This window comes from Myxocyprinus asiaticus, chromosome 1 (genome assembly GCF_019703515.2).
Source record: "Myxocyprinus asiaticus isolate MX2 ecotype Aquarium Trade chromosome 1, UBuf_Myxa_2, whole genome shotgun sequence".
Lineage (NCBI taxonomy): Eukaryota > Metazoa > Chordata > Actinopteri > Cypriniformes > Catostomidae > Myxocyprinus > Myxocyprinus asiaticus.
In genome coordinates this window covers 52,725,099-52,739,496 of record NC_059344.1, presented here as the reverse complement: position 1 = coordinate 52,739,496, position 14,398 = coordinate 52,725,099, and the positions used below count along the sequence as shown (strand labels likewise).

Genomic DNA, 14,398 nt, shown 5'->3' with positions numbered 1-14,398 from the left:
TTTTTGATGCGTTTCATAAAATAATCGCAATAGATGACTCAATGATTCTGTTTTTGGATTGTAACACTGGCTTTCCCATTATTGATGACACTTTAAAATTAAGAATTATTTTTGGGAAGTTCCACTTGCATAAAGCTAGAGTCATGTCTATTAAACCTTCTTTTAAATTCTTTTGCATGGATCTGAGAATGTTTTATCATTCATTGAATGTGTTATCCAGAAATTGAAAATCAACAAAAACCTCTCTACTAATAGAAAATGTCATTTGTACAGTTTAATTTGTATGTTTTGTATGACCAAACAAACAAACAAACAAACAAACCAAAAACCTTGTAATTTATTTACAAAGAAAATATTGTTTTCAACTAATGTTTATATGCAGAATGGAAATATCTGTTTTGTATCCCCCATTATTGTTCTTATCATTTGTAAATCTGTATACTTTTGAAAAATAATAATAAAAAAAAAAAAAAAAAAAAAAAAAAAAAAAGAAGAAGAAGGCTCGAGAGGTGAATTAATCATTTCTGTTTCCTGTGTGAGCAATGCATAGCGTATACGGCTGTCACATGACAAAAGAACGAACGACTTGAAAGGTGAACTAATCATTGATGTTTCCTGTACAGCGCCTAATACAAAATGAACGAATCACTCTCTGAGACTACTCGAAGTTCCGAGTCATATAAAAGATTCGAATCGTTCACGAACGACCCGTCACTAGAAGTTGTTGCTATGCAACAGATTTGCGTTCCCTCTCAAAGTTAATCTAATTAATGTATTTATCAATATTGCCCATCCATGTTCTTCAGTACAATTATTCACATATTAAAATGTTTGTAGAAAGGTTGATGGTGTTATTTGTGGCAGATGGGTGTTCAAATTCAGTACTTTTGTACTTTGAGTAATTCCATGCGGCTGATTACATTTCATTATATTTAATCCTGTTTCTGAGACTCATTTAACGATTACATCTGTCTTTAGTTTTGTATGTCAGACCATTTATCTGTGTTTGGTTTACTTTTATATGTTTTAATAGTTTTGTGAACCATATTTAATTGTATATCATGCCCAATGCATATACTACCACTTTTATTTGTTTTATGAAAAAGGGTTTATCTGTCTGTTACAGTTAATAACCTGCTGTTCCCCTTATGCCTGATGTGGAGAGAGAGATAAGAGAATAAAAGAGAGCTTCCCTGCATCTAACCCAGCAACGCTTAGTGTCCCCTCTCCTTTCTCACTCACACCCTAACTCAACGCTGATAACAAGGGTTACATATGTATGTTTTAGGTTTGCGTGCATAGACAATTCCTCTAGGATCCTCCTGGGTGCAGCATGCATTGTTCTGTATTTCAGTACAGGAAGATGCAGAGGAAGAGGAAACCCGGAAAAAGGATGTCGGATGTTTGGAAGTGTAGTTTTTAACCATGAACTGAGCTCAAATTAATAATTTTCTAGTGGTAGGAGTATATAAATTAAAAATCTTCAAATCTGAAGCTCTGGTGGTCATTTTGTACCCTCTCTGGGTAGTTGACAAGACATATGAAGCAATGAGACATGCTTTACTTTCTCTAAAATTACTTATAAACATGCTTTTTGTAATTCCTGATTAATTGTTGTGCTTTAAAGAATTCATATTAATTGACACTACATGGAACATGTGTAATTGTAAAAAATGCTGAACAGTTAGCAAGAATTGCTCTTTCCCTTATACAAATAATACTTTTATTAAAGGTCTAATTCACCCAAAAATGAAAATTCTCTCATCATTTACTCACCCTCATGCTATCTCACATGTGTATGACTTTCTTTCTTCTGCAGAGCACAACCAAAGATTTTTAGAAGAATATCTCAAATCTGTAGCTCCATACAATGCAAGAGAATGGTGGCCAATGCAAGAGAATGATGGCCAAACTCTGAATGTCAAAAAAGCACTTAAAGGCACTATAAAATTATCCATACAACTCCAGTGGTTAAATCCATAACTTCAGAAGCGATAAAAAAGGACTTAAATACTGATCTGTTTCTCATCCACACCCATCATATCACTTTAGAAGACATAAATTAAACCACTGGAGTCATTTGGATTACTTTTAAGGCCCTTGCATACTTCCCACAAAATCAAACAAACAGGTGTGACATCAGTTAAAACAAAATCTGTCCAAAATGGTGTTTTTGAATTTGTTTCGGTGGTTCGTAACAGGCAGAGACATTTTTCAAGAATATTACATGCAATTTTTTTTGTTAAATTAGTCTTCAAAAGGAGTCAAATCTACTCAAATACTCTTAAGTGCCCATTTATTCTGTTGTATGATATAATGCTGCACTCATGTGCCATCTGAGCCAAAAGCCATTCACACATCTCCCCCAAGATATGTCGAACATTTTGTCATCACTTTTTGTCTGTATTCTGATCAACACTCTTTTATACTTCCATCTTTGCAGTAGTATGTCGTCATAAATGACAATAAAATAAAAAACATGTGCCGCATATTATGCCCGCATTTTGCGTGTTTGCGCATTAGCTCCATGAATTCAGAATGTAAACAAGACAAATAACACATTATCTACTGCCTATATATTACTTTACATAATCATTGAGTAGTTAATATAGCTTCTTTTAATGATCTCATGTGAATTCTCCTTGTATAACTTGATATCACATTTTAAAGTCATATTAGTTGAAGTTTTCCACGTAGTCTTGAGCGTCAGTCGTACTGTATTTAAACGTACCTGTAAACACCTCCCATAGTGGCGTGGCTGGTGTCTGAATGTTCGCAAACAGTATGTCGTTGCTCAGCTGTTTCAAACTTCTCTGTAAGTGTGCTGGGGTCTTTATGCTACATTTATGCGCTTTTTGGAGCTTCAAAGTTCAGGCCACCATTCCTTTGCATTGTATGGACCTACAGAGCTGAGATATTTTTCTAAAAATCTTTGTGTTCTGCTGACGAATAAAATTCATGCACATCTGCGATGGCATGAGGGTGAGTAAATGATAATTTTCATTTTTTGGTGAACTATTCCTTTAATTGTAGATTTTAATTCTAGTTTTATATGTAGATTCATATGTTAATTTATACATTTATAAATTGTAACCTAAAATCTTGATGTTAAAAAAAATGCCAAAGTTTTATTCCTTAAGGTCTTTATATATATATATATATATATAAAAAAAAAATTAAAAAAAAAAAAACAGGAAATAAGAGACAATTATACTCTACAGAGTAATTTCCATATTGATGAAAACATTAAACAACATTGGCTTTAATCACAAAGCAAAGGACTGTACTTTGAAACACTTTATTTCTCAAAAAAGCCCACATACCCCCATAAAATATCTTTAGCATGTAACGTGAAAAAATGAAGAAATTGTGTTTGCAGCAAAGGTAAACTTAAAGGTGCACTCAATGTTTTTCTCACTAAAAAAAGTTCAACACATAATTTTTTTTTTTTATTATTGTACCCTTGAATAAGATGAAATCATGTGCACTCAACATGCGATTCATATCACTCCACACATGTCAGTGGCCTAAAAAAATGCTGTTTTATTCTACATGGAGCAGGTCACCTAATGGGAGCTGACATATTAAGATCATGTGACTTGCCAAATACTTCTCAATTTATCTCCTATCAGACACTTTTGCTTGTGAACATTTATCATGGGAGACAAATTCACCAGTGAATAGAGCATTTCTACAATGGCAACTGAAAACTTTTGCATGACGCTGCATTTACACCAATAGGTGTTGGTATAAAATCCAAGACACTAACCAACTTGGTCATGCTGACCAGCGAAACATAAAATAAATTACAGAGTGCACATTTAATATCACATACACAGCTTTGAAGTACCAATACACTCACATGGGCATTTTCTTTTTTTTTAATTCCTTAAAAAAAAAAAAAAGAAAGAAAATATCACTTTATGAAGCATCATACTGATGTTATATTTATTTAATAACACCCAACTGTTCTACTGGTGGCAAAATTACAAGCATTTTTTCTGCTTTCCACTTTTGTGTTAGTTGTCTCATCAGTTTGTGCATTCGTCCGCTCTCATGATTTTAAGGTGTTGCTTAGCTAATGTAACACCCACCACTGTGGTGGCTCAGAGGACACGTGTCTTCGTGACTGCTGAGTTGTTCCTTGCATTCAATATCAAATTGGCTCTGTGGCACAGACAGAGCAGCAGCTTTTGATTAATTTAAATTATGACCAGAGAGAATTCATTTTCGCTTCCATTAAAAACAAGTGCACAGAGACACATTTCATCCATACATTCAGCACTACTTAAATCCATCTTTCTTTCATAAGCATCTCTCTAATCTTCCTCTTTTCCTCCTGTCTTGCTCAGCTGTTTAAAAGACAAGATACATCAAAAATCAATTTGAAGGAAATTGTAGCATTTCACTGCAACATTGTTGTGCAATGGCTGTATAAAAGCTATTAAGATTTGTATCATGTCATTCATGCGATACATTACTATTTCATTTAAAACAGTGGCACCAAAAAATATTACAACACTTAAGTCACACTTAATATTAATGAAAGTCATAGCATTCTAATGCAAGTATATTCATACAGTTTTAAGTGTGGCTTAGGTTAGGGCTGCCTAATTAATTGACCAAAAAATTGAGATTACATTTTCAGCTGCCACAATTAACTAAACGTAAAAAGTGTCAATTACGCCATTACATTTACACTCCTGTTGCATCACAATTATTTATTTACAATGTGCTTTTGCTTGCTTTCAATGTATAATTTATTTATTTAATTTTATGAGGGGTTTTTTATGCTGCTAAGAAGGCCAATTTGATTTAGGGTCTTGATGTAGCTTACATTAAGTACATGGCATGCAATTGCCACACACAAATTAAGTATTTAAATGTAAATTCTATTTATTTAGAATGAATTGGCAATTACGATTTTTGGCATAATCGTGCAGCCCTAGCATAGGTGTTCAAATACTTTGGGGGCCACTGTATATTTAAAAACAAAAACAAACTACTTACATGCTATTTAATGGGCAGAAATGTTGCAACATATGGACAAGATCCCCATGTAAAAGAGAAACAAGATATCCCAGAGAGTTACCAATCAACAGACATTATATAACTACAATTTTAACTTTCTCAGAAACTTTTAAGAATTATGTGCACTCTTATTTTAAGACTCAAATGACTTTTGCAGATAAGCTTACTATTTTGCCTTACCTTAATAACATCTACCCAGTTCCATCCTCTTGGTAGTTCTCCCTTATTATCTGTTCATTGCAAAGAGCAATCTCATATCAATGTGCATTTAAAAATATCTAGCAGTAAGAAAGCACAATCATCCATGGCTCCAAAGCTTTTTATTTATTTTTTTGGCCAAAGAAGCTTACCTGTTCTTCCAATCAGTTTCCGCTTCTGTGCTTTGGTGAGTTGTTCTTTCTTCTCTTTCTTCTTACTGACAGAGGTGGAATTATTCATGATATCACTGTTGGATACCAGGGTCTGAGAGAAAGTAGACAGAGCTGTTGCATTTAGTTATAGTAGCCATGACAAAGCAATTCTAAACAATATGAATGCAGTGAAGCAGTTCCCATACCAGAGACTTTCACATGTTATTGTGAATTTTTGCTGTATTATTAGAGTTAAAATGCATCAGACTACTCCAAAGAATGCTCAATCCATTCAGAGAGCTCAACACTTTAAATGTTAAATAGTAAGGATACAAACCACAGCAGATGTCATAGGTTGGTGGTTTTCCATGAGTGTTTCCTGGTTCTCTTTGGCCCACTCAAAGAGTGTGTACATCATGGCCGTGCCAAGGTTGGCATCTACCTGTTCACCCATTTTCGAAAGAATGTACTGCTTTGTGTCCAGTGATCTAAAAAGTAGGTGTTTGATTTAATCACTGATGCAACTCAAAAACTACTTATATTATAACATTCAATATCAGTCCAATTCAAGATTAAAAATGTAAACATGCATTGTTTACAGTGCTAACCTTGACAAAAATGTGGCAGGCACATACTATCAGACACATCTAGGTCAACCTATAATCTATGAATTTAGGTCAGAATACTTCAGCCCAGAATAGCTAACCGTTAATTAAAGGCTAAAACAACAACAGCGTGAACAACTTACATTTTGTTGTTGAAAAAGGCATCTAATGATATTTGCGGAGCAGATTCGGGATAGGTCTCTGGCCATGACACCTCTAGCAGGAATGATTTGGAATCATCCAGGTCACCTATCTGGATACAACAACAGGAAAAGGCTAATCACACAGACACTAACAAAAAAGTACCATTTTAACACCATGGAATTCTTTAAAGTACTGTATATTGGAGCACCATGTACCAATGTATATACAGTATATAATCAATGTACAGCTCTGGAAAAAATTAAGAGACCACTGCAAAATCAGTTTCTCTGGATTTACTATTTATAGGTATGTGTTTGAGAAAAGCTTTTTTGTTTTGTTCTATAAAGCACTGGCAACATTTCTCCCAAATTCCAAACAAAAATATTGTCATTTAGAGCATTTATTTGCAGAAAATTACAATTGGTCATAATAAAAAAAAAAAAAAGATGCCGTGTTTTCTGACCACGAATAATGCAAAGAAAACAAGTTCATATTCATTTTTAAACAACACAATACTAGTGTTTTAACTTGGGAAGAGTTCAGAAATCAATATTTGGTGGAATAACCCTGATTTTTAATCACTGCTTTAATGCATCTTGGCATGCTCTCTACCAGTCTTTCACACTACTGTTAGGTGACTTTATGCCACTCCTGGCGCAAAAATTCAAGCAGCTCGGCTTTGTTTGATGGCTTGTGGCCATCCATCTTCCTCTTGGTCACATTCCAGAGGTTTTCATTAGGGTTCAAGTCTAGAGATTGGGCTGGCCATGACAGGGTCTTGATCCGGTGGTCCTCCATCCACACCTTGATTGACCTGGCTGTGTGGCATGGAGCATTGTTCTGCTGGAAAAACCAATTCTCAGAGTTGGGGAACATTGTCAGAGCAGAAGGAAGCAAATTTTCTTCCAGGATAACCTTGTACGTGGCTGATTCAAGCATCCTTCACAAAGACAAATCAGCCCAATTCCAGCCTCGCTGAAGCACTCCCAGATCATCACGGATTCTCCACCAAATTTCAAGTGGGTGCGAGAAACTGTGGCTTGAAGGCCTCTCCAGGTCTCCGTCTAACCATTAGACGAACAGGTGGAGGATTGGTGATGCTGGTCTAATGAAATCATGTTTCTCACAGTCTGAGAGACCTTTAGGTATTTTTTTTTGCAAATTCAAAGAGGGCTTTCATGTGTCTTGCACTGAGGAGAGGCTTCTGTCTAGCCACTCTGCCATAAAGCCCAGATCGGTGGAGTGTTGTAGTGATGGTTGTTCTTCTGTAAGTTTCTCCCATCTCCACACATGATCTCTGGAGCTCAACCAGATTGACCATCGTGTTCTTGGTCACCTCTCTTACCAAGGCCCTTCTCCCCCGATTGCTCAGTTTGGCCGGGCGGCCAGCTCTAGGAAGAGTCCTGGTTGTTCCAAACTTCTTCCATTTAAGAATTATGGAGGCCACTGTGCTCTTGGGAACTTCAATTCAGCCTAAATGTTTTTGTAGCCTTCCCCAGATCTGTGCCTTGACACAATCCTGTCTCTGAGCTCTGAAGTCAGTTCCTTTGACCTCATGGCTTGGTTTTTGCTCTGATATGCATTTTCAGCTGTGAGACCTTATGTAGACAGGTGTGTGCCTTTCCAAATCATGTCCAATCAATTGAATTTGCCACAGGTGGACTCCAATCAAAGTGTAGAAACATCTCAAAGATGATCCAGAGAAATGGGATGCACCTGAGTTAAATTTCAAGTGTCATAGCAAAGGGTCTGAATACTTATGTCAATGTGATATTTCAGTTTTTTCTTTTTTTGAAAAGTTATCAAAAATCTGTTTTTTGCTTTGTCATTATTGGGTATGGAGTGTAGATTGATGTGAAAAATAAAATAAACATTTTAGCAGAAGGCTGCAACATAACAAAATGTGAAAAAATAAAGGGGTCTGAATACTTTCTGAATGCACTGTATGTGTGTGTGTGTGTATATAAAGTATTTGAGAAAGGCATGAGCAGAGATGCAGTTCTTACTCTGAACTGAAAGGACACTGGGCTGAGCTCCTTAAAGCAGTCGTCTCCTTCATAGATAGACCGCAGAGCCTCCAACTCCATCTGCAGAGAAAAAATATGTTACCACCGACAAAAAATTACCATGTTTGTATCTTAAATACATCATGGTAATGTCTATGAACTATTGTATTCTTTGAAGTACCTTGGGGTACCATGTTAATATTATGGTATATGAATATGGCAATAATTTGGTACCATCATCACTATACTATGGTGCAGTCACAGTGCATTTTTTATAAGTTTTTTTCCACGCTGTGTTGAAATACAAGTTTTCACGTGCACATGCAAGCTACTGTGAACCATCGTTTCTTGTGAATGTGCATCAGACGGGTTGGTTCTCACCAAAACCAATCGTATGCCTTCAGAAAACTTGACATATGCACGAGTCGCATGGACTACTGTTATGATACTTTTGCGTCCTTTTTGAAGCTTGAAAGAGGAATCATTATCCGCTGTCATTGTATTGAAAGTGCAACATTCTTCAACATTCCTTTGTGTTCCGTAGAAGACATAGATAGTCATACGCTTTTGGAACGACATGAAGCTGAGTAAATAATGACAGAATTCTAATTTTGGGGTGAACTAATCTTATAAAACAACTAGTACAGTTTTAGATTTCAGTCAGTCTTGCCACATATTTCACAACCAAGGGTGACAGCATGATTTTCATTAAACCAGTGATTCAGTTGTCAAAGATAGGATTCGTTATTCTAATGGACTGTTCTGAATGAGCATTTTCTAGTATCTGGCACATCAACTTATGTTAGTATATGCGTTAGCTTTAGCTGTGCCAGTCTTACCTCCTGGTCTTCATTGGCCGTCATATTTTCACCTCCCGTCCGTCCAAAACTTTAAACCGGTCATAAAAAGCTACCCTAGCAGCTCACTGCAACCGAAATAAACTATTTTAAACCCTTATGAAGATCAACATGCTGTAAAGATCCCAGCTGGTACTTAGTTTGTGCTCGAACAGCCTCCACTCACCACACTCTGATCTGATAAAGTCACTACACTCATACAGTGATATTACAGCCCCCTACAGGGCTGGAGTACAGAAATGCACTGAAGATGTAACGCCCCTAGATGCCGGCAAAAGACTGTCTTTGTACGGCATTGATAATCGCAGCAAGAAAAAGTTATAGTACGAATGTGGAGGACAGTAAATGGGTCTGCTTAACAAACAAACAAACAATAAAATAAAATAAATGAATAAATAAATAAATAAAACTGAGCAATATGCATCTCACTGGCATTGTTAAATATAACATAATGTTTTTTAAATTAAATAACCATATATATATATATATATATATATATATATATATATATATATATATATATATATATATAAAATGGTTATTTAATAAAATTAAAAAAAATAATAATTTTATATTTGATGGTTATTGACGCACTGGCAATCTAAACCTTTTGACAATATAGTGTCAAATATATATATATATATATATATATATATAGTGTTTCTGTCTTCTGGTTGCGCTTTTTCATATCACAATTTTCCACTCTAACTACCTCTAACTATGTTTCTCTACTGCATATCTCCATTACTTATAACATTTGTGAAATCCAATGAAAACACTGAAGTAATCTACTATCTACTTCTAAAGTTCAGGAAGTTGTTTGTATTTTTTTATTTAGTTTGCATTATTTAAAGCTTATTAATTCACATATGCATTCTAATTGATGGGGCTTCACTACTCATTAAATGTGATCATAACAACAAAATCATTTTATACCTCTTACATGATAGTTCACATTTAAATAGTAATCATGAAACATTGTCAAAGCTCATTTGGATGTTCTGTGCAAGGACCTTAACAGTAACATCAGTGTTGATTATTTTCACTCATTTAGATGTGGAACTGCTGTGGGTTAAAGGTCAACAACACTTCCTCATTGAATCAAGATTCAAGTTTAAAGCTCTCTCTCTCTCTCTGATCATTGCATAAACCTGCCTGCATTTTAAGACCAAGTTAAGGTGCACCAGAGAGTTGGGGGATGAAGATTATACCCTTGCTAACATCTGACAGCCTAGTAGCCAAATTACTTCTGGCAAAGATTTACTGTTCTAATTTGAAATCTGTTTCCCCAGAACTCTACAAGCTCTGCCGTTAAACAAGCCATCCCAAACTAAGTTTATGAAAGACAACTCAGGGTCAAGAATAAATAATTTATCATCTGTCCACAAACACAATATTTATCACTCCCTCACAGGGCTACGGCTTCTTGTGTACAGTGACATGACCTGAAGAAATGGGATATTGCTCTTGAGTTCTCACTCATATGAGTGCAGTGTTCTGTTTTCAGTAATGGTCAATTCTCTATATTGTTGGTTATGAGAAATGGCCTCTTTGAACATTTCTCTTTGTGAGATCAGAAAGGTACTTCTTTTCTGCTGAGACAGCTGCAGATTTTTCACCAAACTGTGTAAACAGAACACACACACTCACATGTTCTTGCATATATCACATGTGATTTACAAATTTAAGCATTTAAAATACACCACCATTGCTATTTTTTCCACAAATCCGAAGAGATTTTGTGGTGTGCATGCAGTAAAGTCAATTCTTATTCCATGGCACATCACCCTTTGTGAACATTCTGCAATATGCATTAACTTTTAAGTATTAGGATGGTTTGATTCAGTTTAACAGCTTGTTTTTCCACTTCCAAAGCTTATGTGGCAGAGCAAATGGCACAGTGAAGTCAACAGTATACAGCCCTGGAAAAAATTAAGAGACCACTGCAAAATTATCAGTTTGTCTGGATTTACTATTTCTAGGTATGTGTTTGAGTAAAATGAACATTTTTGTTTTATTCTATAAACTACTGGCAACATTTCTCCCAAATTCCAAATAAAAATATTGTCATTTAGAGCATTTATTTGCAGAAAATTACAATTGGTCAAAATAACAAAAAAGATGCCGTGTTTTCTGACCACGAATAATGCAAAGAAAACAAGTTCATATTCATTTTAAACAACACAATACTAGTGTTTTAACTTGGGAAGAGTTCAGAAATCAATATTTGGTGGATTAACCCTGATTTTTAATCACTGCTTTAATGCATCTTGGCATGCTCTCTATCAGTCTTTCACACTACTGTTAGGTGACTTTATGCCACTCCTGGCACAAATATTTAAGCAGCTCGGCTTTGTTTGATGGCTTGTGGCCATCTATCTTCCTCTTGGTCACATTCCAGAGGTTTTCAATGGGGTTCAAGTCTGACGACTGGGCTGGCCATGACAGGGTCTTGATCTGGTGGTCCTCCATCCACACCTTGATTGACCTGGCTGTGTGGCATGGAGCATTGTTCTGCTGGAAAAACCAATTCTCAGAGTTGGGGAACATTGTCAGAGCAGAAGGAAGCAAATTTTCTTCCAGGATAACCTTGTACGTGGCTTGATTCATGCATCCTTCACAAAGAAGAATCTGCCATATTCCAGCCTTGCTGAAGCAACCCCAGATCATCACCGATTCTCCACCTGGTCGTCTAATGGTTATACGGAGACCTGGAGAGGCCTACAAGTCACAGTGTTTCCAACAGACACCCATAATGAAATTTGATGGAGAATCTGTGATGATCTGGTGGTGCTTCAGCCCTGAATGATAGGCCTACTATATATTGTTATATAATGCTCTAAACATGATAAAGGCCCTAAATACTTTTTGGTTTGAAAAAATGCATGGTTATTTTGAAGTTTACAAGAATTCAACTAATAATTATTATCTACATAACATAGACTGTCCACACTTCACATATTTGCCACAAACTAGATTTATGCAAGCAATTTATCTGATCAACCTGAAATAAACAGTGTCACCTGAAATATACGACATGACAAGAAATGTAAAATATGCATTGTTATAGAGAAACAATTTAGATATTTGTTTAATTGTTATTTAAATATTACAGCCTAGATCATTGGTTGTCCATATAACACAACACTGCCTTATGGCCTTAGAAGTCTGCACATTTAATTCATCTTTATACTAGTTGTTTTTTATTTTTTTCAAGCTGGACAGCCCTACTCACAATAAATTGTTGTTGTTTCAGAAAATTCAGAATTAAGTTTTAAAGAAAAAAGTTCAAGCTCAAATGTATTGTACATAGACCGTGTATATATATGACACTGTCCTTGCCACAACCTAAAAATGAAATGAAATTACAGCCACAAGCCTTACGATGTTATAGTTCAAATCTGAGTGTGATAAGTGATAACGTTGAGTTTATTAATCATTTTTTAAAGGGCTACTTCAAAAGCTGGACAGACACCACATTCATTCACAATATGCACCCATTTTATTTTTGTCTTATGCTTGATATGCAGAAAACTGCTCCGTTAATGTTGTCTTTCACATTCACAATTGCGAGTAAAATTATGAGTACATATTACATATTAAAAATGACAAATTAGGCCAAAAAAATGAGTATTTGCATCCTTGGAAATTACTGTTGGTTAGTATAATATTTGTAGCATGAAATAGTGGACAAATATGATCATATTTCGCTACTTACTGTACATCTTACACTTTTAACATGTTTCTGTCATTTTCTGAAAATAAATGCTCTAAATGACAATATATTTTGATTTGGAATGTTGTCAGTAGTTTATAGAATAAAACAAAAATTGTAATTTTGCTCAAACACATACCTATAAATAGTAAATTCATAGAAACTGATACATTTGCAGTGGTCTCTTACATTTTTTCCAGAGTTGTATATTACAGCATTGAGTGATTTGTTTGGCACAAGACTGCTGGCTAAAGCTTAAACTCCCACAGTTTAAAGCACAGTTTGAATTACATGACTGGTTGGGCTCTACACAATCCTTTATATTACTTGATTAAACAAAGTTGCAGGTGGCCTACTGGGTGTGTGTGAGTGTTGTAAACCATTTATATGATTTGGTTGCATTGCACTCGTTAAAATCTGAACAGGGTTAATGGAATGCTCTGGGTTTAGTACAAGTTACGCTCAATCCACATTTGTGGCATAATGTTGATTATCAAAAGCATATAAAATATATCAAAGCAAAAATGTGTTACAGTAAGGCACAATGGAAGTGAATGGGGCCAAATTTAATTTAATAAAACACTACTGACATTATGTCAGTCATCGTTGTCTATCAACTTCTCTGAAACGTTAATGAAAAATAATCAAATATTATACCAAACAAATACATAAATAAATAATGAAAAATCTGAATGAAAATGAAACATAAAAATAACCATTAGAGAACGCTCTTTTTATTTTGTCCAACTTAAACCTCCCTGCAACGTTAAGGTTAGTTTATGGTTATAAAAATATAACTTAAAAACAACCATTAGAGAACGTTCTGTATAGGTTATTTTTAAGTTGTCACACACACACACACACACACACACACACACACACACACACACACACACACACGTGTTGGTGCAGCTATCATTATGAGGACTCTCCATAGACATAATGATTTTTATACTGTACGAACTATAGATTATATCCCCTAACCCTAACCCTACCCCTAAACCTAACCCTTACAATTTTTTTTTTTTTTTTTTTTTTTGCATTTTTACATTTTCAATAAAACATCGTTTAGTATGTTTTTTTTAAGCGATTTAAATTATGGGGACACTAGAAATGTCCTCATAAACCACATTTATAACATAATACCCTTGTAATTACCAGTTTGTAGCCTAAAAAATGTCCTCGTAAATCACTCAAACCCGCCCGCCCACACACACACACACACACACACACACACACAGACAAGCTTCCCTTGGAAGTTTAGTTTATGGTTATAAAATGAAAACCTAAAAATCCACCAGAGAACGTTTTGTGTAGATTCTTTATAAGTGGTCACACAAAAAAATTCCCCTGCAACGTTCTCTTAAGAAATAGAACCTAAAGAGAACATTCCTAAAACGTTAGGAATTGGTTTCCAAAAAATAACCAAACGTTCCTAAAACAAACCTTAATGCAAACGTTAGGAGAACATTCTGTGTTTGCTAGGGCTATGGCCAGAGAAAAGCTGCTAATGTGCGTGTGCTTTCAGATGCCCAGAGGCTTCGCTACTCTGATTCAACCCGTCGAGACCTTTTCTATGCTCTCATAAGAGCAGTTTAACGAATGTGATGGTTCCTGTGGCTCACGCAAATAGAGAGGGCAGAGCTTAGCTGACTCAATTAGATCCATTTCTTGTTTTCTCTCACGCCAG

At 35.3% G+C, this 14,398-nt stretch overlaps 1 protein-coding gene across 1 annotated transcript; it reads right to left on the bottom strand.

Annotated features, from left to right (window-relative positions):
• Nucleotides 1–3,279: 3,279 nt before the first annotated feature.
• Nucleotides 3,280–9,178, bottom strand: rwdd (RWD domain containing 4). Its single transcript, XM_051698409.1, has 7 exons — nt 8,976–9,178; nt 8,137–8,217; nt 6,130–6,239; nt 5,719–5,869; nt 5,382–5,493; nt 5,011–5,261; nt 3,280–4,352 (listed from the first exon to the last, which is right to left on the bottom strand). Exons 1-6 carry the CDS (start codon nt 8,997–8,999, stop codon nt 5,131–5,133), a joined length of 609 nt encoding a protein of 202 aa, XP_051554369.1. The 5' UTR covers nt 9,000–9,178; the 3' UTR covers nt 3,280–4,352; nt 5,011–5,130.
• Between the last annotated feature and the right edge of the window lie 5,220 nt (nt 9,179–14,398).